Genomic DNA, 27795 nt, shown 5'->3' on the forward strand with positions numbered 1-27795 from the left:
ACTACTATGAATCCAAGACATTTGAGACTCTGAGACCTCTCTAATTGACTGTTTCCTTTACACAAAATCATCTGGATTTTGACCTAATGTAAGGTCATCATGATCCTTATTTTAATTACTCAACAGCAGTGCTGGGAGAACTTAAAAGAACCACGGATTTTCTTTGCTTAACAAGTCTTTCACTTCTTCAATAAAGTGATCTCTTTAACTGTTCAGAATTCAAATGGGGTTTTGGTGGACAATTTGCATTATTGCCAGCTGCTCAAAACCCATAAACTAAGGCTCCAAAACAAGGGGACCAATTTAAAATTAAGACCTGGGGGGGGTGGGTTGGGGGGGAGGGAATAAAGACATGTTCTTTTTCCTTGGCTCCTGGCTTCTAAGCAGTTACAGATTGCATTTTAAAGCTCTTCCTAAAATCTTTGGGGCTAAATAATAACTTTTAGGAAAAAAAAATTAAAACTGACTTTTAAGTAAGCCTGTATCTGAGAGACAATGTATTACATTTAAACATCATGGTCTTGAGAATTACAAAAACATATCATTGATTTAGAGATTATAATTTGCATTTAAGTTCTGTAAAAAGTTTTTACAAACTATTTTTCTTGGGTTTAAATATCATGGGAAATTTTGGATTTGCATAAATAGTTTATTAAAATTACTGACCTACTACAAAAAAATTTACTGACTTCCTGTATCTCCATAAACACTTTCATTTTTGGTGAAGTTTGTCAATCCCAATACAAACTTGGAGTCACAACTATTTAACAACAAGTAAGCTCTTCAGAATTCTTCACATAGGGTCAGAGAGAAAGTCCTTCTCTCTCAGAACTTATTTCCACCTATGACTAAAAAATTTAAAAGAATTCATTTCTATTATATTACAGTAAGTAAAAAATCTTTATTCACCGGTTAAAGGCAACTATATCTAAAACTAATAATTAGTTCTCACAGGGATTCATTGATGCCTTCACCATTAGTTCAGCAGGCTAAAGATGAAACAGGCATAATTAGCATAATTTGCTAAAGTATTATTATCAACTTCATACCTAACTTAACTGTTCAAGGAAATTTGAACTAGATAAGATTATTTGTAGGAACTGCTGAGCTGCAATAAGCTAAACAAGTTACTATAATGTAATAGCTATTTTAGCAAAGAGTAGGCTGTGTCCTGGAAGTCTTACTACAGCTTCTAGTCTGCTCAAACTGTGCAATTTCATTCTTTGCCAAGTGACAAAAAAAGGTAATATATGTCTTCTCACTTGCAATCAAAATAAACAGATTTAGTATTTCAGAAGCAACATCAAAAGAAAATCCTGACAACTGCCGCAGGCATTAAACAGCTGATTAAATCTCCTGCCATCTTCAATTTCCATCACTGTAATTAATGAATTGAAAGGGACTGTATGAAAATGTTTTGTAACATTCTTACTAGGTGAATGTACTACTTCTTGAGGAGAGTACCACTTCTGAGATAAAACTAATCTCTCAATATAGGCATTTTCTCAAATTTCCTGATTATATTTTAAGTCAGAGACATTGTATTAATAAAATATCCAAAATACTTTTTGAGGGAGCAAGTAAGTCTGGCCTCCTTATAAAGGGATTTAACTTTTTAGTTGCTCAGAGCTCTACTTTGGATCTCTATATTATTTATTAAAGAGAAAGTCACAGCTGTAATATAGAAATGCCTGCCTGCTAACCAAGCCTATGACTGCTGATGCACCTAGATGTAGACAAGAACTGAAGCATCACTACTGTTGATGTGGAAGCTTTCTGAATGGGATACTCTGCAAACCTGTAAGTCACATGCTGTTCACTGTTCTGGTCTCAGCACACATCACACCTAAAGCTGCTTTACCCTCACTGGGTTTGGGTGCTGCTGGCAAGGTAGCTGTGGACGTGGACAGAACATGCTATGGGAAGTTTGAGTACTAAACTAAGGCAAATAGCTGCTATGACCATATCACAAGCCATACCCTCCACTAGAGGGGAGGGATAGGTTTCCACATCAGTGGAAAACTGCATCCATGACACAAATTATCTCTATAGTAAAATAAATTTTTTTATAAAACCTAGGCCTCATATGATCCAATATTCATTTTATTGAAAACTGACACAAAAGAAATCAATTCTATTTCTGGTGATAAGTATTTATCACCAGTTATCACTTCCATTCAATTCCAACCTTTCCTCTGCACCTCCAACCTCCCCCATCTCTGTTGCCATCGATGTTAGGTTTCTGTCCTTCCGCAGGCTGAAAATAGTCCGAGGTTATAATTAATACTTCTGGGTGAGAGGAATGTAGCAGACCCAGATTTGTACTGAAGAAGAGGTTGAAACTGATTTTTAGAAAATTATAAACAGTTACTCTGTAGAGAAATCATGGGTGGCACTCCGAAGACTGAGGCCAGCACAAAACTGGGATTTGTTAATTAAAAATCATATTCTGTTAAGTCAAAGAAACACCCTTGTAGGCTTGTACGGAAAGCATAGCTGAGCTACTCTCAAAGTGAACAGTAGGAATCCACAGATGAAAGCTGAACAAAGGATGAATTTTGGGAACAGATACAGAAAGCTTAGATTTAAGAAAACTTAAAACTTTCTAGACCACTCCCCCTATGAACAATTCAGGAATAGAATACTCACTAGGGAATATTTTACAGAGAATAAATATTTTGAAGACATAGAAAAATAGCTCACAGCATCAAGGTACATGTAATACAGTACCTTGAAATAAAACTTGTATTTAAAAGACTAAAAAGAGAAGACTATTCTTGTAGTGGTATCAGCTTTTCATTCATACAAATATTAAGCAGAGTATATCTTGTTTTTTAATATATTCACATTATTGCTTGCTAACACATCTGTACAAGGAACATGTTCCTAACTTAGATCAATTTTGTGTACAGTAATTTTAGATACTTAAGTAAATTATACAGTATGAGAGTTGCAAGTAAAAAAAACCCCAAAAGCTATGTGTGAAGATATGTAAAACTAAAGTATAACCAGACAAAATGAAATACAATTGGCCTGACCCAAGCACATATCATATATCCAGTTAAGAAAAGTCTTATACTTGTGCAGAAAATAAGCTTTGTAAACCAAAATGAGCAAAAGAAAGGGTGCAATAAATAACTGTCTTAACACATTTAAACATACACTGTTGCCCAGTGCACCCTGCTTTGATTACTTGAATACATGGCATTTGCATCTGGAACTGTTCAAGAATTCAATAATTTTTTTCTGCATAAGTAGTTTTAACCAAAAAAAAAAAACCAAAAAAAAAACATGAAAGGTTTTCTTGGTCAATTAAGTTTTACTAAAACAAGTCCTTCTGCACCCCTGTGTACAAGCTCTGGTAAACAGTATGAATAAAGCTGGCACATGGCAATTGACTGAATTAAAACAGCTACATTATAAAATGCAATAATAATATACTTTTGTGATCTTGAATTCTACTAATCAGATGCATGCAATGTTCTCAGTGATTCTTCCAGTCTGAGTAAAATAATTCCACTTGGCTGCCTTTTTTAATTTTTTTAAAGCCATTTTTTTTCAAAACCAGTTGACAGGACTTCTTCATGAAAAGCACAGAGATTTCTACTAATAATATCTGGGTTCCAAAAATCAGTTTCAAAAAGAACTTTGTCTCCTCCTTTTGCTGGAAGGGACTAGTCAATATCCCAAAAAGAAATAGAAGTATTTACAATTGACTAGTCACTGACAGAAACCTCCAAATATCTTAGAAGGAACTTCAGCAACTTCAGAATGACTAAAGGAATTTACACAATGTACAGTCAACCAGTTGTATCATATAGGGATAAAAAAATACCTGTTCACTTGTATATCATTTTCAGCTGTGTATTTATAGTAATATATATATATGTACACACGCGCGCGCATACATATAAAAGACTTCTTTGAAAATCAAGATACATTAATAAACAGAAGTAGCAAAAGTAAAAATAACTTAAGTAGTAATTAACATTTGTATGAAATTACTCTGCAGAGTTTGACCAAATACACTTAGAACATACTGTTATTTAAAAAAACCCACAAAAAACAACTAACCAACCAAAAATAAATCAAAACAAACAAACATGAAAAACCAAGACAAACAAACAAAAACAAATGAAACCACCACAAGATTCTGTAGAACCAAAGTTATGTCACTACCAGGAGAGCACCAAGCAAGGCACCATTGGAAAGACAACATACTTGAGTAAGTCTCTATAAATAAATTGAATGCTAATCCGGTCGAAAAATCGGTGTCTTTGGTAAAAATTCTATAAGGATGACCTGTATAAAAAGAAAACAAATACTTATTAAAAATGGCAGCAATCCTATTATCTATCACAATTATAATTCACATGGTTTTAGGTTTGGGTTTTTTTTAGTATATCAAGTTGTGATGAAAAAAATCATGGCATCTGTCTCAGGTAAGAGACCATTAGAAAAGTCATGTATGGTAATTGGTTTGGTGATGAAAACCAATACTCAAAGAATAAAATTCAACTGGAAAAGTTTGCCTACTCATATGAAACACAAACTGAAGTAAGCTAATTATGTTGAAGAATTATTATGCAGTAATTTATTTATTGGGAAAAAAATTACAAAAGAGATATAAATGCATTCATTAAAACATAAACAAACCTCCTGAATGCACAATGCATGAAAAGTTAATTTTCAATTGCAATTTCACTTACTTCAGAATTGTTGCCACTTAATACAGGATTCTAAAACTATGTTTATAGTTCAGTACCTGTATAATAAAGTGTGTCAACTTTTGCAAAGCTCCCATATGTATAAATGTTCAAGTATTAATGAGAACTTGACTAATGGTTTTGCGTGATTATTCTTATGGTCTCAATTCAAATTTAAACACCATCTTTCTCAGCTAAGTACACTATAGGGTCCACTCCAGAACACAATTCAAGTATTTATCCTCTTTAAATAGAAAGCTTGAAGAAAATGTTGAATTTTGCACATTCTTTATTTTGAGACAGTTATAACACAGCAACATGATCCGATTTATAAACAAATAAATGCATCAGGTAACATAAATAAGGATTTTATTTACTTGTAAGGGAAGCTTACCTTTTTAAGAAGTTAATTATTTCTCAATGCTTGTGATTGTAAAGGAGAATACAACTTAGCTGCTTAGAGAATAAAGACTTCTATCTCTAAAAGCATACAAAGCTTCAGAAAATAAAGTCTCCAATCTTATTTCTAAGGTAAGCACTTTTGGAATAACAAATATGGAAATCAGGTATACAAGTTTATTTTTTGAGATATTCAGGGGTGACTTTTTTACACAGAAGTAATGCAAACTGCTCAAAATCCACTTATCACTGACCTGAGTCAACCACTGTATTCTGTAGAGATACCAGGGCTTCTGATTTTCAGGCAAGTTTTCAAAAAGGGAGCAAGAAGTAAAGCTGGAGCACTGTGTTTATGCCAAAGGTATAAGATCATCTTGTTGTTCCTAATTTAATTAATTATGTATTTAACATCTACTACAGTGGATTTCAAACCTCAGTTTGGTGAAGCACCAAGTTTTGTGTATAAGAGTCTAAATCATCTATTTTATGAAAAGTTGAGGATAGGCATTACTATTTGTCTATTATTTAAAATCAAATTACAATCATATTAGGGGCAGTTTTTAGAGATACTAACAGATCAGTTCACTGAAAGCAAGAAAATGTCACACTGAGGTTTTGTAAAAATTTTCTCATTAAGTATATCCAACGTTTCACAAATTGAAAATAAAATCTTTGGCCTTTATCCTGTAAAACTATATGCCCATGTATATATTATTATAGTAAGCAGGTCAAATTATTTGAAATTTTATTCGACAGAATGAATATTGCTGGGCCATAGTATTTACAAACTCACATTATTTTTTTTCCAATTGAATCTGCAGAACATTGGGTTTGACAATGTTTCCTGGAGAAAAATAAGGTTTTCAGCAAAATACAAATGCTTAATTTAGGCAAAGCGTAAGTCTATTTTTTGAAATTTAATTTATTCCATTTTCAGTCACACCCCTACATCTAACCTAAATATTTCAGTAGAATAAATTTTACAAAAAGTACTTATTCCGTGAACTGAATAGAGCCATTCTGTAAAAAAATGCTTTTTGAAGACCCTCTATTTCAGGCAAGAGACAAGATCTAGTGGAGGGACAGGGAAAAAGGGAAGACTAAAATACAAAGATAATTTAAATATAATTTTGTATTATTAAATCACATTTAAAAATTTTTACAGGCATTGTAGATTTGTTATTTTAAAGAACAGACAACCTGCGGTGTAATGGAAGATCACAACTAAGTTACACCTGATGCAGTAGGTATTTCTTCAAAGCTAATCTTTATTTTTAAAAACCTAACCTTCTACAGCCTAGCTACTAAAGCATTAAAAGAAATTATGGAAATTCTAATGTTGTTTACATTTTAGCAGCTTAATTTCACCCTATCCTCTGTACTTCCAAGATATATTGAAAATGGAAATAAGAACAGCACCAAAAAGACTAAGTTGCAAGCTAAATCCTACACAGGACACCATTAATTTTAAACCACACAACTTCTCACTGTATACTTCTAAGACAGGTTTATGGAGTCTCAGCCAAAGACTAAAGTAGATTAAAACTCCAGAGACTGATTTGAAAATATTTTAGTGACACCAATTGGAGATAAAAATACTTTCAAGATAGTTGAGGTAAGGGGCAGTTAAAATCTAAAAAGGCTGTTTCTTAAGCTCCAACAGCTTAGTTGAAAGGTCTTCTTCCATACTTTTGGACTTGATTAGCATTATATAAAATAGCCATATCTGACTTGCTGCGTAACCAAAGTTGTGGTTATTCTTTATACAGCATCTAAAATTTCACACTCCATCAGCACATGTTGAAGCTATTTTATCTTGGCAATTAATTTATTATTTTTCAGAACACAGTGAAGCGTTGTTTTCAAGTCATTCATAACTTTATAAATCAGTCCTGCACATGAAACCATGCATCTGTGAACCGTAGAAAATCCTTGCACTCAGGCGATTAAGCTCCTGACACCTTTACTGATTAATAATCATGAAAAGAATAAGATCAGAAGCAAAATAAATGATCATTTAATAGAGAAACTCACAAAACAGCCCTTTAACTTACATATTCCATCATGTTATTCGTTTCACATTTCCTTTTGCTTAGTCTCCAATGCAAGCACAGCTAGACAAGGAGGAAAGAAAAAGAAGAAAAATGAGCTGTATTTTATTGCAGCACACAGACTAGCCCATTTGTTCACCTTTCATATTTTTTGTTCAACAAAAGCATCTGTTTCCATACTGTGCAATTCAAACTCCAACAGTACGAAGCTGCTCCCTGCGGCACTCACCTTGTGGTATAACCTATTGTTTTCCCATTCTAATAACTTCTCAATCGATCTTCGTGTCTGGAAGACAAATGAGAAAGAATTTTACTCTTGACTGGTTTTAGAAAAACTTTGTTTTGCAGCTGCTTTTTTGTGAAAAGGAGAGAGGTACAGGACAGTGACTGAGTACAAGGTGGCCTGTAGTATGATCAAAACTTGTCTGGTATTAAATAGTATCTAGAACAGAAACAACTTTTTATGATAGCCGAGTAAGTACCTTCAATCACTTTGGGATAAAAACTGTTGGTATGTTTGCTCTCTGGGTTCTTACGGCAGTTTTCACTTTAAGATCATGGAAATTTCAAAGGGATCTAAGTATAAAAAGCAGGAACACTGCTCCCTTAGGATCCGTGATCTAAATGTACTGCTAAGGTCAGCATATAAACTCACAAATGTTGCAAACTATTTTGCAGTGCTGTAGGTCAAGTGTAAATACACAGTACTACTCTAAATAAGTAAACTTACATCCAGATTTTAGAGAGTGAAAAAGCAAATGCAGAAAGTTACAGTAAATTCCACAAAAAAGCATTACTAAGTTCATGATCTGTATAGAGAGCAAACCAAATACTTAGCATTCTAAAGGAAAGGTTTGCTGCCTATGCCATCCAAACTTGACATTTCAAATAGAGAATCCTGAAAGCTGTTCTGCCCAGCTTTTTAAGATTATGCATGCAAGAATTAAAGGACATTCTGTGCTGCAAAGTTTCACAGCATTTTGAATATAATTATTCAGTTATATTTACATTTGAGAAATACATACTGACATTTATGGTCATTTAACTGCCAGAATATATATTGCTTAGCTCTAAATGGGATTTGCTACAGACAGTGAATAAAAAGAGGATAATTCATGGTGCCAGGTGTTAAGATGAGACCAACAGAGCTGCAGGTGCAAAAGGACTGAGCAATGACAAGTTTCAAATACAACTTCATGCAGCTGCAGCTTCCTCACAAGGCAGAGAAGGGTCAGGGGAAAGCATCTTGCTGTTATTACTACAAAATACTAGTACAGTAAATGAACCTTAACAAACCAAACTAAATGCTGTCATGAGAAACAAAAATGTCCAACTAAAATCAAAATTAGACAACAAATTGCTCATTTCCCCCCAAACATTAACATCTTGGTTTTCAAACATCCTCTAGTTTAATACTGAAGTAGTTTTGGGGAAACACAGCTAAGCATGTACTGTGGTCACATTATTAAAAATTAGACCACTGCTATCACTATTCATTACAGCAAATTTTTTATTATGTTTTATTTTAAAATCACAAGCCAAGGAATTATCAAAAGGTGGGCATACCAGTGACTAATTTATCACATCAACTGGAAATTGAGTATTTTTGGAGTTATTCTTATTATTATGTTTTTAAAGACAGTGCCCTTTAACAATAATCAGTAGACCTCACTTGTTTCTTTGTAAAGATAGCCTTTTAGAGTCTGCTCTCCTTTTAAATGAAAATAGGGCAGCAGTTATGGTCACACTTTTGTTAATTTAGTTGCCAGTCAGCTCCAAATCAAAAGAAAATAAGGCTGCAGAGTGTAATTAACATTCAGTTCAGTCGTTTTGTCCCTTGTCTAGCCCCTAAGCTTTGTTAAAATTGCCATCTGAATGCTGAAGGCTGTAGGGAAATCGATTTGATTCTAATCGCACCATGAAAAGAACATGATCTAACTGCTTTCAGCCCTCCGTAAATCTGTACTAGGTCTTTAGCACAATGCAACTTCCAATTTAAAAAGCACTGAATGTCTCGTCAATGACTTTGTGAAGAAAAAAGAACAAGGAGCAGACATAAAAATTCCAATAGTTGTTTAAGCATTAAAGTTCATTTGCATCACAGCAAACCTGAAAAGGGCTGACCTCTCAAACCGCCTCTCAGGTCTATGAAGTTGTAGCCTTGACAAGCTCACATTGACAGAGCTCATTGACTCTGAAAGGCTACTCTATCAATGGTGAAAAATGGCAATAGGTTCTACTCTGAGCAGGCATCTGCCTGCCCACCCGCTGCTAAACCAATGGCAAAACTGATTCAAAACCTGAATCTACCTTGTAATCTTGCTTTCCAGGACCTTTTAATAATAGATTAAGATCACTATACAATTTAATTTCATTGTTTGCCCTAAAGACTGTGAAAAACATCCAAGCTTTTCAAATTCCAATAAAATTACACCTATATTACAATACATAAATATAAATAAGAAATTGATAGGTACTATTAATTGGTTTATTCAAACAAGAGGACAGCTTAAAGTCATTTGACTAGCATGAGATAAAAATACATGCAGACTCAAGACCATGATCCTTTATCTTCCCATAGCCTTAAATTCTACCTACCCTTCCTATAGTATAATCTGGACTAGTCATAGCTCCCAAACATACCATATTACTAATATAGAAATGTTAATGAAAATTAGACTGTAAAATATTTCTGCAAACCTCAGAGCCTGGAAAAAAAAAGAAGAAATTCATTAAACAGCATCACACAATTCACTATAGTAAGTTTTCTTCCTACTTGACAGGTGAAAAAAAGCACTTGCACGTGCAGCTTAATTAATCACTGCTCTTGACATCTCAATGATTTACAGTGAGGAGCAGGTGAGGATATACAAAACCAGAAAGGAACACTTGATTTGAGTGTAGCATTTCCAGCACACTAGGATGACAAGCTTGTATATTCTATCAATGGTGTACAGAAAAACCCATACAGCAAATTATTTGTTAGCCACAACAAAAGCACAAATTAAGTGGAAGAGAGACTTGCTTATTAGGAAGATTTAATACTATCCAGCTTTTAATTTTTTTTTTCACCCAGTCCAATATTTGAGCAAAGAAAAAAAACTTGCAATTCAAGTACACTTTTCAGCAGACCAATGATAAGAAAACATGCTTCGTAACATATTTCACGAAAAAAGCAGTCTTCAATGCTTCGTAACATATTTCACAAAAAAAGCAATCTTCAATGCTATCCACAGAATTTTGTAAATTAGACCTCTTCGATTGTCTAGATGGAATGTTTAATGAAATATTTCTGTAACATAACTGATTCTTTAAAGACATTAATGTCTAAGAGTGTCTTTTGAAAAATCAGACTCTCAAAAAACCCCAGTGCAGAATACACTTTCACTGATGCTTACCATTTTTAATTCAGTAAAATAAAGTTTTTCCCTCAAACATGGGGGAAAAAAAGAAAAATCTAAGCCTAAATATGAATTTTCCATGCAGAAAGAAGGAGAGTACTGAATCCATGACCAACTGAAAGACATTTCTGTTACACCTTTGCAGTGTCTATCCAGTTAGTTCCAGATGGAATTATGATCTGGACAGGAAGGCTGTGCAGCAAGAGGACCCCTCTGGCAGTGCATGGCCAGGAACATGCACACTGCACTAAACCACATGAGCAAATGGGCCAAGGCCACCTCAAGTCCCGATGTAAATCGGTGAATGGCTGGTACAATACTAAACAAAAGGATCTTACATGACTCCCAAAGTGGTGCTAATTTGAGTACCTCCCTTTGTCTTTATTATATGGGGAAACAACTGGATAGCAACAACAGGATCCTCCACTAACAACTATATTTGTAGTTGTTTTCCCAAAGACTCTCCCCTACATGCATTTGATCTTTAACTTGTCATCTGAAATCATACATATGTATAAGTAGTGCACTATTAGCCCAATAAATAGCATGAGATTTTCAAATTCCCTCATACAAAACTTTACCACAATCAAGTATTACTGGTTTTGAATATTGCCCCGAACAAATACCCTTTATGCTTAAATTTCAAAATACAAAGAGACAACACTAAGCAGACTTTTGTTAGCTTCTCACATGGCCAGAATTTGTATTATACACCACAGAAAAAAGTCAAAGGATCCTGCCAGAGGTTGGAACTATAGTATCACTATATTCCACTCACTCAAAGAGAGAAAAGACAGAAGCAGGAATTTCTACTCATTCTGATTACAAAATTTATACCCAAGTAATTTAGCCATCAGCACAAATGAAATAGAAAGTTAGAAGATAACTGAATCTCATATCCTCACTTTCAATACATCAGAACATTCCCCAAGCCAATTTTGAGGCCCATGCTGCTACCACAAAAATGCCAAAGCTGTACGCAAAGCACACATAACTGAAGGAAGTACATCTGTGCTGAGAATGTCCTCATCTTGAACACTATACCTCAAGTAAACCAATAGAAAATGCAAATTTTTAAGATTGCCATGTTGCTAAGGAATTCTCCAGTTGTGAAGGGAGAAGATCACGAAGGTGAAACCTGAGTTAATTTCAGATCCTGACATCCTGGACTATCTGCTTTAGTGCACAGTAGTTTGAAAAGGTGTCTGTTCTACTACATAGGTGAACATGCAGATCTTGCGTAATTTCTCCTATTAGTAGCTAGGATATTTCTTATTTTAGACCATTTTAAGGATGCTCATCCCAGAAGCCACTTCAGCATCCATGCAAGAAAGCAAGTGAAATCTATATTAAATATAATGAAGAATATCTGAAAATAACTGCCTTATCCAACAAGATTGCTATTGCTGCATTCTGCCTTACTAGATTGATTAATTCGTGCAGAAAGCGAGTCCAACCTAAAGCACAGATCAAAGCTCCAGATCACACTGAGAGAAATATAACCAACAGAATTCTGGAGCAGGAGAACCGACAACATCAAGCTGACTTCATGAAACTTCACATTCTGGAAGATAGCCCTGAGGATATGGTGTCACACGATCCATAACCTAACCTCATTTGTATGGGTCTCAACCCTGGGTTGGTACATCACTAAGAGATGAATTTAAAGCTTAGTGAACCAAATCATTCCAATTACTTTCTGGAAAGGTCTCTTCCACCAAACTATTTGCTGACATAAAGGCAAGCTCAGTGTTATTTGACACTACTGCATGTAACACTTTTTAGTATCTAAACTTAAGATGATTCTTCAGTTACTCTGGTTGCCTTGATTGTCAAATTCCTGGAGTGTTTAAGAAAGCAGTAAAGCCATGAAACTTGTGCAGAATAGAGAAGGTGTACAGAAACATACAATCCATTTATATTATCCAGGAGTAAAATGGAGAGGATCACCAATGTACTAATTGACAGACACTGAATGAGTATTTTCCAAAGGCATTTTAGTCTGCAGAAGAAACACTTAGCAGAGAGAAACTATCAAAGAAAGTTCCTAGAAGTTCATTCAAGTCTTCTGTAAGTTTCCTCTCAAATACACAAAATCTAAAGGATTCAAGATGCTAACTGATATTTTAGCCACTGGATATTCTAGCTGTCCTACAAGAGCTAAATCACTAACTTAGATCTTGTAAGCTAAGCTAGCTACTTTCTATAAAGAGGTAACACTGACTAGAGGTAACCATTTGTAAAAATTTCGTAACATGGAGAAGCCTTGTAGCAGAAATAGTCTTGATCTTGGCAAAAATAACACACTTCCCTTAAGGCCTTGAAATGTGGTGAAAAAAAACACATTTCACAGGCAGACAGGTGTTGAACTGATCCATGAAGCATCATGACTACACTTCATGTTGTTGAACTTTTAAATAAAGATTTGTAACTCAATCATTCTAGGATTAAATTCTAACTCTGATTCTGTCATCATATGGAAACAAAATCCATGAAAGTCTGATCACTCCAAGGAAATTATTCAAATTTAGCCATGACACACTAAAGCATCCACCTCCTGCTGAAGGACATTCTCACAGAAAAGGCCACAGAAAATGAACATGTAAAATGGAATTGACCACAAAGGGATGAAAATAGGATCAAATCTCCACCAAATAACTCATCAGGTGTCATTATCTGTGGGAAATTTTACACTGAACATGTATGAAAATTCCATCTCCTCCTTCAAGGTTAGAGAGATGTTAATTTTGGTCCTTGTAATTTATTTCCAAAATATCCCAGAGTTATGCTATGGAAAATAGTTCAAGGCCAGCGTAGGTTGAGAAGCTAAAAGATCTCTGATTACATCTCTATTAAGAAACGAAACTGTGCCCAGAAACATTCCCATTCATTTCAAGCCAGCTGGCAGGGAACAGCTTATAATCTCTATCAGTAAGTTTTCATAACCTCCGAACCACTCAGTGCCTGAAGCATTCTGATAATGCCTATGAATTGTTACACCAAACAGACCCACAGCCTGCCAGGGACCTTCCTAAAAGTACAAATTATAAAGCACCAACTCCGAGGAACATTCTCAGGTTTAGTTTATTAGTACATAGGAATCCTTTGACTTCTGCTGTTAGGAGTGTCTAAGGGCAGTGGTCAAGAATGGGAGAGAAGCCTCATGGCCAGAAAGACTGAAAGGCTGCACGACTTGACAAAACTGTAGCAGATTGTAAAATCCATCACTTCACTAGTCTGCATGCTGAAGAGAATGAACCCTCTCAAAGGGTACATCTGATTTTCTGTTTTACAGTAACAGTCTAACAAGCTATTGTTCTGTCAAGTGCTTTCTACTTAGTTTAATTTTGTTATATAAATTTCAAGTAATTTTGCCTTCTAATTCTTTCCTCGGCAGTGTTTGCATATGTTCCTTATTTGGGATTATCTCTAAATTGCTAAAGACAGAACCCTAAAAATGTTCCTTTCTAGACTAATTTCCAAATCTTACAACTAACTAGATAATTTTTAGCATGCTCTTTCAAAACAGCTCTATGCCAATTTTACCCAACTCATGCTAGTAGTTACAGGAACACATCAACCTGGACAGGAAGAGCAAACCCAAACCACTGCATGATCCCTTTATATACCTTAGCCAGCACAACATGGCTATAACATGGAAATGGTAATTTTACCCAGATTGTTTTGAATAATATTAAAATATTCAGAGACATAATTCTAATTACAAATGCAACTAAATTTTAAATAGCATTTAGAATATTCACTATACATGCCAGAGATACACTATATTTAGGATTTATAGAAAATAAAAAAAAAAAAGCAATCACAAATTTAACTTCAGAATACATATTTTTTAAGTACTAAAAGGTTTACATTTGATCTATAAAGAACCAAACTAGTATTCTGTGATCTCCTTTTATCTGTAAGTATTCTTCATGCCAATCTTATTGCCTGGTTCTCCACCAAGCAAGTCTGCAAATTAAAAGACATGGTAAAACTAGTTGCTCCCACACCCCATTGTGCACCAACTCTATACTATAACCTTTAGGAAAGCACATTAAAACCCGGTAAGCGTGAAGGAAATGAAACCTGATTTCATATAGAGAAAAACACTAACCACATAAGTATACACATTATAATTTCACATTTATTTATTCTACAAGCTGAGCTACTTGAGTATATGGATGACTTAGTGACTCTTCTAAATAATAGTGAAAAATAATAAAATAAAATAAAATTTTCAAAAATAATAGTGAATAATATCTAAAGCAAAATATTCCAGGCCTGAATCTTCTGATTTCCTGAAGTTTCCTTCCATAGTTAATACTTTTTAAAAAAACCCCAGACCTCTGAATACATTTCAAAACAATGGTCAAGAATGCATATTTGATATACAAGTTCCACTTTAAAAAAAATTATACTAAGTTGACTAGAGCCAACACAGAAATTACATGCGCTGTGGTTAGGATAATCATAAATACATTACAATTTTAAGGATTCTTCCAAACTGAACTACAATGTAAACTGTCTAAACAGATGCTTCAAAAACAAGGCACCTTTAGTCTTAAGCAATTGCCTTGTGGAATTCCTCAGAAAAGCATTATGCCATTAAGAGTACCTCCAGTGCTAAGTCCCTGGCAGATGGGCATAGGAGAAAAAAATACATTTTCTTCAGTTTTGAAAAGAAATTTAATGTATTCATAAATTCAATAAACTGATCTGATATATTTTAATCTTAGTATCATCCACTGACAAACAAGACTATCACATTTAAGAAAATTCATTCCAGCTCCTCCACTACATATTTAATTTATACTTTAGAAGTTGTAATTAGCTATGTTTATACAGCACACCGAAGATGTGAACTGCTATGAGTGTGACAACTAATGATGAGGCTTAAGCAGCGTTCATCAGCTTTGTGTGAATTAACAAACAAACAAATTGCTCTTGAAAGTATTAGTACAGATCACACTGTTAAATATCTAATTCTATTCATTTTAAGAGATTGCCCATGAAACATTTAAAACATGCAATTTACTTGTACAATACCAGCTTTTAAGAAATCTAGCAGTACTGCAATGCTATCATAGCATTCATTGTTACTGTTTCTGTTGAAATTATATATCCTATTTACCCATCAGGAACTACAGCATTTAGTTAATACTGAAAATGAGTGCCAATTCATTTGAAAAAGTGGCTTCAAATGGGCACCTCAGCCTGCAGTGCTTCTTGAATTATAATCCACTATGGCATTCTTTTTTTTTAAAAGAACAACTTAAAGACTTACTGTTCACTTACCTGGAATTTGTCCCAGAAAAGATGGCAAATTCTATGAGTAAAACTACTTATGATAATTTATAATCTAGATCTGCAAATGAAGGACTGTACTTCCTGCAACTTTCTTGCAGCTTTTATTAATTAAAATTGAATCAAGACCACATAAAAGGAGAGAAGCAATAATATACTGAATCAAATAAAACACTTATTTTGCTGCTGAAGAGTAGAAGGCTTTTTCCAAATATCTCAGTGCAAACAAAGAAAGGAAACAAAACTATAAAAAAGACTCCAAAACCAGCACTGAAAAGAATAATCCAGTGAAAGGAAAGCTTTCACTGCATGGAAACCCATTAAAATTATATAATTAACAATTAAACTTACAAACATTTGTGGCTTAATTCCTCATTTGAAGCACCTCCTGATTTAAGGAGACAAACCAATACCTTATTTTTCACTACATAAAAAGAAGCATGTATTCCAATTATACATAAACTTTCAACAATTTCACAATTTGTACTTAGATTTGTGATAACTTTCCCATGTTAGAACTTAAAAAGTCAATGAAAGGCAGTAAAAATATAGAATGAAGATAACCATTAAGAAAATTATTCTAACTCTGAAGCTACAATTGACATTTTGTCTACATGAACTATAAAAAAAAATCTTTTTTGAAAAAGCCACAAACTATACCACTAATTCAAGACCAGGGTAGCTAGATTAAGACTCATTAAAACAGACACTTCTTAATTGGTCATTCTGAGAAAAATTCCTCTTCTATATTAAAACTGTTGTTTCATTTAATAAAATCCTTGAGAAACCCTCCCACTTGTTAGCTCACTATATCAGTAATTCAACAAAACAAATTTATCAGTCTTCTATTTCAGTGGAAAAGAGCAAATATGAAGACTTGTATATTTTTGTTGTGCAATTAACACATGATCAGCACAAATTTCATGATGGGAACACTCCCATCATGCTTTCAAAAATCAAACTCTAATTATAAAGTCTTGGGAGTCTTTTGTGATCACTGCAGCAAAGGATATAACACAAGTCAGCTCCAAGTAACTGTCTTTTCACTGGGAATCACTTAGAACAAGGCTGAGCTCACAAAGCTCTCAGGCTAACACTTCTCAGATAAGTGCAACCAATGTAAAAAAGCAACCTTTTATTTATTGATCATTTGTTACACTTCTTTTACAGTATGAGTACAAATGGGAAATAATTCATTGTATCTAAAAATTAAAGGGAAGAAACAAGCATACATCATCATGGACCCCTGTTTCCCCAAGAATCCTGGCTGTTGTGACTATACCTATGGCTGAGTCCAGCCAGGGAAAGGATGGCTAAAGAAGTCAAAGCACAGAAGACAATTTGATCAACACAACCCTCCTCCAAGACACAGGTAAAGTCAGACACAAGTAGTTCACACCAAATACCTTAGTCTTACATATTAGAAAAACTGCAGCAGTAGCAGCAAACCAAGGTAGTTGGTTTTTGGTTTGGGTGGGTTTTTTTGTTGTTGGTTTTTTTTTTTGTTGTTGTTGTTGTTGTTTGGTTGGTTTTTGTTTTTTGGTGGCTTTTTGTTGTTGTTGTTTTTGTGGGGGGAGAATATGAAGTTGCTTCTTAACACAATTCTACTGGAATCTACTGAGCAAATAGCAGACTGGAACCTAGAGGAACCAGGTATTTTTTACAAGTGCTGTTTTTGCTGAGCAGTTCCAGGTAATTCACAATGTACTGTCTCTTACTTTCCACACCTCTAGGAACATACATATTGTTAGTTTCCTGCACTTGTCACAGCACTCTGACATAAATTAAAGTCCTAAAATTTTTCTTTAATGCAGAAGCTTGTGGATGCAATTCAATACTGAGATCTCACAGGGTTCAAATCCTGTAATTCCCAGTATGAGGGATTTAAGGATATCACTTCAAGAGGGATTTTAAGATATCACTTCATATTTTCCTGCTCTAGATCTACCAAGACAAAATTTAATCCACTCGTATCTATACAATCAAGCCAAATGGCAGTAACTTTTCACCATTTTTCTGTAAGTAAAAGTAATAGCCCTGACTAGAATCATTAAAAATTCTTCTGCTTGTTTTCTACACTAGAATTTCCAAACATGTCCTTGAAAAATATCCCACAGCTTTCCCCCTTAACTCCTTTACCAAAGAAAAATATTCTTACCCAGCCATTTCCAGGATTAAGAGTCAGGAGCTTGGGAAAGCAGACTCTTCCCTTTCACTTTGTCTTTAAGTACACATGTTAATTAATTCTCTCTATATATTCTTCAGATGTCCAACAGACACCAAGTTCTGAGTTTTCTATCTGAGAAACAACCCTGTAAGCACACATTCATTTGGCAAGCTGCTGATATGGACAAGCAATGCTGATCTGAAATCTCCACATTTATTTAAATTACTTTTACTCTGGAAGAATAATCAAAATGTCATCAGTGTCTAATGCCATTGTGCATCTACAATGGCACAAGATACTTTGTTTAGGCAGCTGAGTCCTAAGTTGCACTAATGCTGGACATCCAAGTGCAGAAAAAGATGCAAAGGTCCATAAATGTCTTCTGGTACCAGCTTGAACAGGAAAAATGCAACATACCCTTTCCAGGACTCATCTCTCCTTAGGCATTCTATATTACAGCAACAATGAAACTGTTATCCCTCTTTCCAGCCTCCTCTGAACAAAGTATCTGTGGTTTTTTTTCTTTTCCAGATTTATCCTTTTGGAAGGACCTTACCTTTTTACCTTATCCCACACTTCTTCTCTAACTGTTGCTTGACCAGGTTCCCACACAGAACCTCTTTCCTCAGCTTCAAACTGTTTTCTGACTCCAGATGCTAGAAGCCTTTGTATTTTTTCTGACACTGCTTGACACTGTAAAAAAGTTTATTATAGGACCCAGTCTAGAAGATGAGAGCTCGTGACATCAGCCCCTACCAAGTTACATCCTGTTATCATTTCCTGCTACAACACAATATGTGAGAAAACTGGGTCAAACTTGGTAACAGCAGAAGCATTAGCATTGAGAAGTTAAACATGGACCATACTAATGGATGCTTCTCTTGTGTTTGCTACCTACAGTGTTAGGCCTTGAATGGTAAAGGTCTTCTCTGCAAGCTAGTGAATTCACCTGCTTATCTGCTGAAGCAATCACTATATTCTAATTTCTTCTAGCAGTTTTTTGGGCTATGGATATACAATAATGCTACAGGATACTTACTAGTTTGCAACAGCTTGAGGATAAAAAACTTAGGGTTTGATATAATTCACACTGACACCAATATTTTTGTTTTGGTTAGTTTCTCCACAGACTCAACATTACCAGGAGACTTTTCTACTTTATTTTGTATATAATTAAAACTAGCCTTAAGTAATCTCTTAAAGGGACTAAGCATTTAGATCTCAACACAGTCAGATGATACGAAAATGCATACCAGGTTTATTATTATAAATGTTCATCCCATAAGTATTTTTTCAGAATGCCTTTACTTATTACCTCTAAAAAAATTATGATTTTGATAAAGAAAATCATGACATTGTTCTGAATTCTTGTGTACGCAACTGTAGACAAGTTGTAGTATTAAGAGGCATAACACAGGAGAGAACATATACAAGGCGTGACATGAAATGGAAAGATGAACAGTACTAGTGAGGATATGATGGGGAGGCATAGACACTTCTTGCAAAGTAGTGAAATAGAACTAGCCAAACACAATTTTTACATACACAGAAGAGGTAGGAAGGTAGTCTAACAGCACTGAGGAAAGGAAGTGAAAACCAGGCATGTGTAATGAGCTTCTGTTGTGAACAATGCTCTAAGTGCCAAGTGCACATAGACAAAAGCCTGTTTTCAAATTCTTCATGTAAAAAAAAAAGCATCTTACTCAACTAAGCTTGGAAGAAAAAAATCAAAAAGAAAAATCAAGTATTCTTTTTAAAAACTGCTCTTTTAACAAAAAAACGTGGTTCTTTGGAGCCACAGTGTAATCAGAAACTCCTCAAAAACAAACTGCTACTCATTCACTGGCAAATTCTGATCATCTCAGGGTATCACAGAAAAGATGCAGCTATTAAAGAGCATACTGAAAGTTGGTTCAGTAACAACAGTAGTTTACAAAGGGCTCTAGGAGGCATTCAGCTACCTCTCATTGACTTATAAGCTCTAAGTTCTGACTGGTGTCTTCTGTAACTTTAACCAGTACAGAGGACAACTGATACCAAAATGTACAAAATAGAAGTGATTTAAGTAAGATCTAGCAACAGTTTTTAATGGTGAAGGAAGAAAAAAAAAATCAAAATAAGACAAAACCAGTACAATCAGTACAATTCCAACTATCAAAAACTGTATTAATCATTCAACTTACTCTTTTACTGAGGCAGATAACTGGCCACATACTACAACCTAAAGTGCAGCAGCAGCAAAGGCATCCACATAGCAGCCATCGAACATTAACTGGAAGATTCTTCTTAAGACAACTGTTAACTCTACTGATGCTGGCTTTGAATTCCTCAGGTGCAACCTACAAGGGAAATGAAAAAGAATAAACAAACTAGTACTACAGCAGTGTACTTTATTACTTTTCCAGTACTCTATACTTGGAACACTTGATTTTGTAATAAAACCTGAACTCCAATTCCAAACTTCTATACAGAGATACTCACCTTTCCAGTTAAAGATGAAGGAAATTCTGCTTCAAATTTGTTGCTTAGTCCAAACCTGCAAAAACAAAATTTAGATTGTACCAAAATTATAAATAACCCTAATCCATGGCACAATTTACAAGCACCTCATAATACTCTCAGGGTCTGTATCAGTAACAGCAATAATTTCAGGAAGACACCACTTGTTATTAAGAGTAATTATTAAAATTATACTAACAAACAAAAACATACATAGATTGAAAACCACTTTGCCCATAGTCTCTTCTCATAGTTCTCTTGACACTATTGACTCTTCCCCAAAGTCAGCAAAACCTCTAAGCAATAGTGGCAAGTGAGGTAAGCAAAGTACTTAAGGAGAAAGGGAAGCAACTTAATGCCACAGTTTGAACTACCTCTCTCCTGCACCAGTATAGACGTATCTTGAAGAAAAGCTCATCTGGTGCTAAATAACTGTTCTAAGCATAAAAATGGAATAAACACCAGCTTGATTTTCAGAAAATAAATACGTAATAAGTTTCAAAACACAAAATGCTAAGTAACAAAACACGGCTTAAACAATAACTAACTATAAATGTAAAGTTGTGAAGCAGTTTGAAATGAGCTGAAGTTATTGAATCTACTGAGTTTCACAAGATCTAAAGGTCAGAAGAGTGACAGTTTATTTATTAAAAATGTTTTCTACGTTACAGTCGTTTGCTTGGGTTCACAAACAGATGAACTTCAAGGAAAATCTGAATATTTTCTGGCATCTGGGCTGGACAACAACTTCAAGCAGAGACTATACAGACTATAAAATCATTGATGTGACTGGCTACTAGTTTGGTATACAGCAGTCATTGTAAAATTTAAGCTGTAATTTTAAAAATCCTGAGTATAAACCAGAGCACTCTATCAGGTACTATAAACAAAAATCAGAAACTAAACTGCTCAAGACTTGATATACTGGCAGCAACACCTATCACACATTGCTGCATTGTATGCAGAAAAGCTTACCTGAGCCTTGACAGCTGAAGATTTTAAATACATAATTTGCTTTCACAATATGCTATTGAGCACTAGGTACTTACGAGAGTTTTGGGGTTGTTTTTCTTACTGAAATGAATGATCTGCATGCCAATGGAGAACTTTGTCCAAGTAATCAAACCAGCAGTTATGTGATAAGCTACTGTGGAAACCTCATAAAATCCAGTGGACAAAAAGTGGCAGATGAGCTTCTTTGTAGATAAATAAAAGATGGTGAATTTTGGGATTCCTAAACTATGCTTATGTGACACAAGCATATGCATGTCCTGTGAGCTGTACCTGTCAAACTTTAGTTTGACAGGTACAGCTCACAGGATAGATCTTTTATCACCACTCATGATTCTCTTAAACATCACCTCAATGCAAGCACCAGTCACCAGAAATAGCAATAAAATACTGGGCACCACTGGGAAAGTGATTAACATCATTTTGACTCTCCATGAAACCAACATATTCAGTATTGGGCGCAGCTCTGGTATCCATCTTTCATGAAGGATTTGGAGCTAGAAAAAGGCAGAGAGGAGGAAGACGAGTGTAATAAATGGAATAAAGCCTCAATAGACTAAGGCTGACATTAAGCTGGAAAAGAGAAGGTTGAGGGGAACATATTATTAAAGTGCAAAGTTTCCAGAAGGCAATGGGTAAGGGGAGTGTTCATCAACAGATCCCACAACAGAGAGCACTGAGTGAAAATAGTCAGAAATTTATTTACTACAGTTAAAAGAAAGTGCAGCTAAAAAGAAAGTGCAAGTAGCTAACTTCTGGGTTTGTTTCCAGTCAACATTACTAATGAAAACAGTGCCAAAAGATTTGAAGCAAGATTACACAAGTTCCCTGACAAACACACTAAAGCAAAGACAATGCTGAAGTATATATCACTCACATAGCTGTAGATGCCAGACAGTACTAGAAGACTGGACACCAGGAACAGCCAGACTTACATGCAATCCATTCACAGCAATACCTGTTGCCAAAGTTTGCAGCAGCACACTGGGCTACATAGCTTGGGGATGTAGGTGACTTTTTCATAGGGTCAAAAGGCAAGCAGGTAATTTTCCAATCATTCATTACAGGCAATAGAAACATAAAATTATTTGTGTTGGAAGGAACCAAAAATCATCCAATCCCATCTCCCTGTCACTAGATCAAGTTGCTCAAAGCTGCATCCAACCAACACTTCCAATGAACCAAGTGCTCCATTGAACACTTCCCATGATGGTGCATCCACACCTTCTCTGGGCAGCCTGTTCCAGCATCTCATCACCTTCATCCTTATATCCAAACTAAACCTATGCTCTTTCTGTTTAAAACTATTCTCCACAGTCCTGCCACTATAGGCCCAGGCAAAAAGTGTTTCTCCACCTTTCTTATATGCCTCCTTTGCATAATGAAAGGCTGCAATAAAATCTCAAAGGAGACCTTATTTACATAGAAGTTATCTACCATATTTCAGTATTTGCAACTAGAATAGTAGCTCTGCAAGTCTGTAAGTCTCTCAAAACTGGTGAAATAACAAATGAGAATTGTTACACAGAAACACACACGGAAAGTTTACTACTTCAACACAGAACAAAGGAAACTTAACTTACTGAAAACATTGCTACCATTGAAAACCCTGCTGAATACTCCATGACAGGAGGACCATCCACCTTTTCTGCAAACTGCTGAGTGAAACTAAGCGCTGAGGCAAAAGTTACATAAATGTCAGAGTCATGCCCTATCAGTTAAGTGTCATGCCCTACTTAAAACTGCCAGTAAGTTGAAGTGGAAACCAAAGTCTGAAAAAAACCCTTTGATTCACATACATTTTACAAGTAGCCAAGCCTGGAGAATGACTCCAAGCTTGAGATACGCAAGTGACATCACAAGTCGCAAAACTAAAAGGTAACACCACTTCACTATATAATTAGTTTATTAAATCAATATTTGTTAAGTATTCAAATGTTGACAGCTTCATCAAACACAAACAAATATTCATAAAGGTCACAAAAAGTCATGCCTGACAAAAGCAACTCCCACTGGAAAAGCTCTCCAGCTATCTGAAATTACAAACACTGAGGCAGAGTGAGGCAGAGAAACTTCCAACCAATGCAGTCACACTTGGTTGAAGTTATAAGCAAAGATACTGAGAGCTTGTACTCAAGGCTTGTGGTAATTTTTAATATATGGTGGGGTAGCAAAGCAGAAGCTAACTCAAACAGTTACCAGTATAATTTTGAGCTCGACACATCAGAGTGCTGTCATCATATGCAGGTAGTAAAAAGGGTGACTCCATATATTAAAAGCATCCATAAAAGCACATAAAAGCATTTTAAGTAGTTATGTGATCTCAGAATTGTCACTCGACTGCAAGCCAAAATTTGGAAATTAAAGTATTAGAAACTCCATAGAACACTCCTACATGTTCAATGTAACTACAGAACAGAATAACTGTTTTGACAAAAAAAAAAAAAAACCCAACAAAAATAAGCCTTAAAATATCGGAAATCAATGTTTTGGAGATGCATTTCCTTAGACAGCTGTCCTATTAGCTTTCTTTAGTACAATACAGCATCTACAGTGACACCCTGCACCCTTCTCTGCTTGCTCTATGCCTTTCCCACTTTACATCATATCTTCAAGAGATCCATGCTCACCTTATGCATGAGTACTTTCTTTACCCTTCCTGGACCTGAACAAGCATTTCTGGAACCTGACTCCACTTCAAAGTTACAGATAAATTCCTGCCCTTGTATACAGTGGAGAAAGAAATGGTGAGAGGTGGAAACTTTAAAGTACAGAAGTTTACAGTATAGGACACAGACCATTTGGAACCTTTCCCAGCATGCAGCTCAGATCATCCTAACACAAAAAATTGACACATGTTATCCTCTATCTCTTTGTCCTCTCTTATGGAGACACTAAACCACTTTTTCCCTACCTTAACTCTACTCTTTAGGTCCACATGTCCCCAACCCTTAAAGAATAAATATATATTTCACAAATCTTAACATGCTTCATGATTCTCACATAGCCCTGTTTTCACTCATGTGTCCTTGATACAGAGCAAGGTTGAAAAATATATTAGCAGACTTCAGTTTAACAATAAAGAAACTTACTTGGGTAAATACATCTTTTCTAAGTTCTTTTTCCCCCTACAAAAAGTTATCTTGCATTAAGATAAAAGGTGCTGTAACAACAGCACAGAAAGGCATTCATCAGCACATCCCAATGGCTCTCCATCATTCCAGCACTGCAGGAATAAATCCAGTATTACCAGTTAACACAGTCTGCTATATATATGATACATGTCTCAACTAGTTGAGGAACAGGAAAACACTCACTATCAGACATCTATCATAAATATTCTCTTCACTATTTCAAATACATCATGTACCTCCATTCCTACCATAATACAGATTTCAGGAACAAGTATGAAACACCTTGGACTTTTAATTCAGTTGTAAGTAAGGATCTCTATTTTCACAGTGCTTTCAAATTTTTTGCCGTAACAAGAGAGAACCTCAAATTTTCAGCAACCAGGTGATGTTACTCCTTTCTACTAAGCTATCAAAACTCTGCTGGTGTGAAAACAGTTTACCCAATTATTTAAAAAACAATGTTAAAAAAAATATTAGCATTGCTGGCAGCCTGCTTCAAACAGTGAGTTTAAGGAGAAAACTTAGTGCTAACCAAAAGCTCCACATCCTCAAGAGGCAAAGACTTATGTTTTATTTGGTTAATATTTAACTGCTTTTCTTTAATTGATTTTAATTACTCAGCTTAGAAAATACTCACTTCCATTCTCTGTTGGGTGAAATCAAGTAATGGTAAATGTCTTTCTGATGTTAATACGTAGTCATGGAATTGACATTTTTCAAACACAACATTATGACTCCTATGTAAGATCAGAAAGGATATGACAACAGACTATGAAAAGAGAGCTTCTGTTTAAATACACACACAGCAGAAGCAGTCAGCAACTCTTCAAACTGCAGAGCCAGGGAGAGATCAACCCAGTATTTGCTTAACTGCTGATCATTTTTGTCAGTCCTTCAGAATGCATGTGTGCTTTTATACTGGCAAGACAAATTCATCACGTACACAGGACTTCACCTATTCCTTATATCTACCAAATGAATGCTATAAAAGAGATCTAACTTTTAATAATAAGCTTCTGGATCAATAACAAAAAAGTTATAGGCTGTACAAAGGTAAAAGTGGACAATGCTATTGATAAATGCTAGTAGTTTACTGTTAACACCTGGCACAGTAAATAAAGTAGATGAAGATCAATTGCCTAATTTTGGAGGCACACTTTGGTATTTCATTGCTCATTCAAAACCTAAAGAACAAAAAGTACTTTAAGGAAGATCTTAAAGTAATAATGAGCTAGTAACTATTAATGAACAATTATCAAGTTAGCCATCCTTCAACCACAAGGCCCTTACTAGTCACAGTCAATGCTTCGAAAGCTTCTCCAACATTCCACTAACGGGTCTTCATCTTGTCTTGCACAACTTACCTTCAAGTCTTAGAGAAGAAACCAGTGTTAGCCTCCATTTCAGTTTGTACTTTTCATTTGCTAATGTGAAAACTATTTGATTGTGGTTTTGCTCAGTTTTTCAGAAACAGACTAAGGCTGCTGCCTTATTTTCAGTGAATCACTGGAACAGCTTTTGTTCACAATAAACAATCATAAGCTCAACACACTGACTACATGCTTCTACTCTTTCACAGGGTCTCCTTGGCCTCCAGCCACATTTGTCTTCTAACTTTTCAAATCTCTCTCAGTCTATCCATAACTTCCTGTTTTTAACTAGACAGCTAACTGCTATCAGCTATTAGCATTTGTGTCAACCTAATAATAAAGCAACAATGCACCCAAGTGCCAAAAAAACTTGTCAGTCAGTATCTGAAAATCAATATAGTTTATGAGACTCAGAGAAGCAGACCACAGTATGTCTTTTATATCTGTACTGCAAACCTAGTACTGCTGAACTCTGAATACAAAATAAACCGAAAGTTTGTACTACTGTGCCTTGTCTCCAGGTTTGTATTTCAGCTTCTGACACTATACATTGTAACTGACAACTACTACACTTCAACGGAGTGAGACTGACAGAACTGATGGAAGGAACAATATCCTCATCTCTTACATTATTGAGAAGTACTACACAAGCTCGTGGTCACTTCCCGCTAGACTCAGATACCAAACACGCACAAAACGAAGTTGCTTCCATGTCAAACACAGTGGAACAACACACACCAACCACCACATAACTTTACACGTAGGTATCTGACTAACTGATGCCTTCTCTTTGTTAAAGTCCTCAGAGGTATATCAGCAGCCACAAGTTAAGTGGGAGTCGGTAAGAGGCACATAAACAACCTTGTTCAACAGTCCAGCCAGTCATGTGCTGGCACATAGCTGTTATACAGAGAACACAGGCACCTTACTTCCTGACAGCTCATCATTTTGGGCAAATACTTCACATTCCTCTGCCAGTCACAGCCCAAGCCAGTCTCGTTTCCTCAGCGCCTACTTAGAGGTTCGCACCTGCCTGCGAGTTTCCTGGCGGCTCGGTGGGGCCGACAAGAGCCCCCTCGCAGCTTCACGGGCGTGGGGGCAGGGCAGCAGCCCCGGCCCGGTGCTCCCCACGCCCACCCCCCGAATTGCCCAAGCTGTGCCCAGGAGCTCGGCGCTCCCGGCCGCCCCCGGCCCGCCGCCCGGGCCTGCCCCGCCGCCCGCCCCGGCCGCGCAGGCCCCGCGCGGCCCTTACACGGTGACATGGCCCGAGCCGCGCACCACCACCGGGTCGGGGGAGTACTTCAGGAGCTGCTCCTCCAGAGCCCGTTCCTCGTCCTCCTCCTCCTCGTAGATTTCATCGAAGTCCGCCATGGCCGGGCCGGGGCGTCCGATGAGCCAGAGGAGCCGGGGCGACGCGACGGGAGCCGGCCAGGGAGGCGGACGGGAGGGGGGCGGCCCGGGGCCGGGCCGGGCCGGGCGGCAGCGGGGCCGCGGCGGCGGCAGCGGCTGAAGCGGCGGCGGCTCCGGGCGGGGACGCGCCCGTCACCCTCCGCGGGGGGAGGGGGCGAGGGGCGGGGCAGGAACAACAACAACAACATCCGGCCGCGGGCCCGCCCCGCTCCCAGCCGGCCGGCGCGTGCGGCGGCGGTGCGGGGAGCGGGCCCTCCCAGGGGCGCGGAACGGCTGCAGCGACCGCGGCGGTCATCGGGTCCAAGCCCTGCTGAAGGGGGTCTGCCTAGGGCACGGGGCA

General features: G+C 36.4%; 1 protein-coding gene across 1 annotated transcript; it reads right to left on the bottom strand.

Annotated features, from left to right (window-relative positions):
* Nucleotides 1–3299: 3299 nt before the first annotated feature.
* On the bottom strand, nt 3300–27582 carry CHIC2 (cysteine rich hydrophobic domain 2). The gene is made up of 6 exons (XM_021529851.4): nt 27298–27582; nt 20513–20567; nt 20215–20370; nt 7386–7442; nt 7160–7219; nt 3300–4302 (listed from the first exon to the last, which is right to left on the bottom strand). The coding sequence occupies exons 1-6, from the start codon at nt 27414–27416 to the stop codon at nt 4252–4254; spliced, it is 498 nt and encodes a 165-aa protein (XP_021385526.1). The 5' UTR covers nt 27417–27582; the 3' UTR covers nt 3300–4251.
* Nucleotides 27583–27795: the final 213 nt, after the last annotated feature.

The sequence above is a fragment of the Lonchura striata genome, chromosome 4, assembly GCF_050655825.1.
Source record: "Lonchura striata isolate lonStrDom1 chromosome 4, ASM5065582v1, whole genome shotgun sequence".
NCBI lineage: Eukaryota > Metazoa > Chordata > Aves > Passeriformes > Estrildidae > Lonchura > Lonchura striata.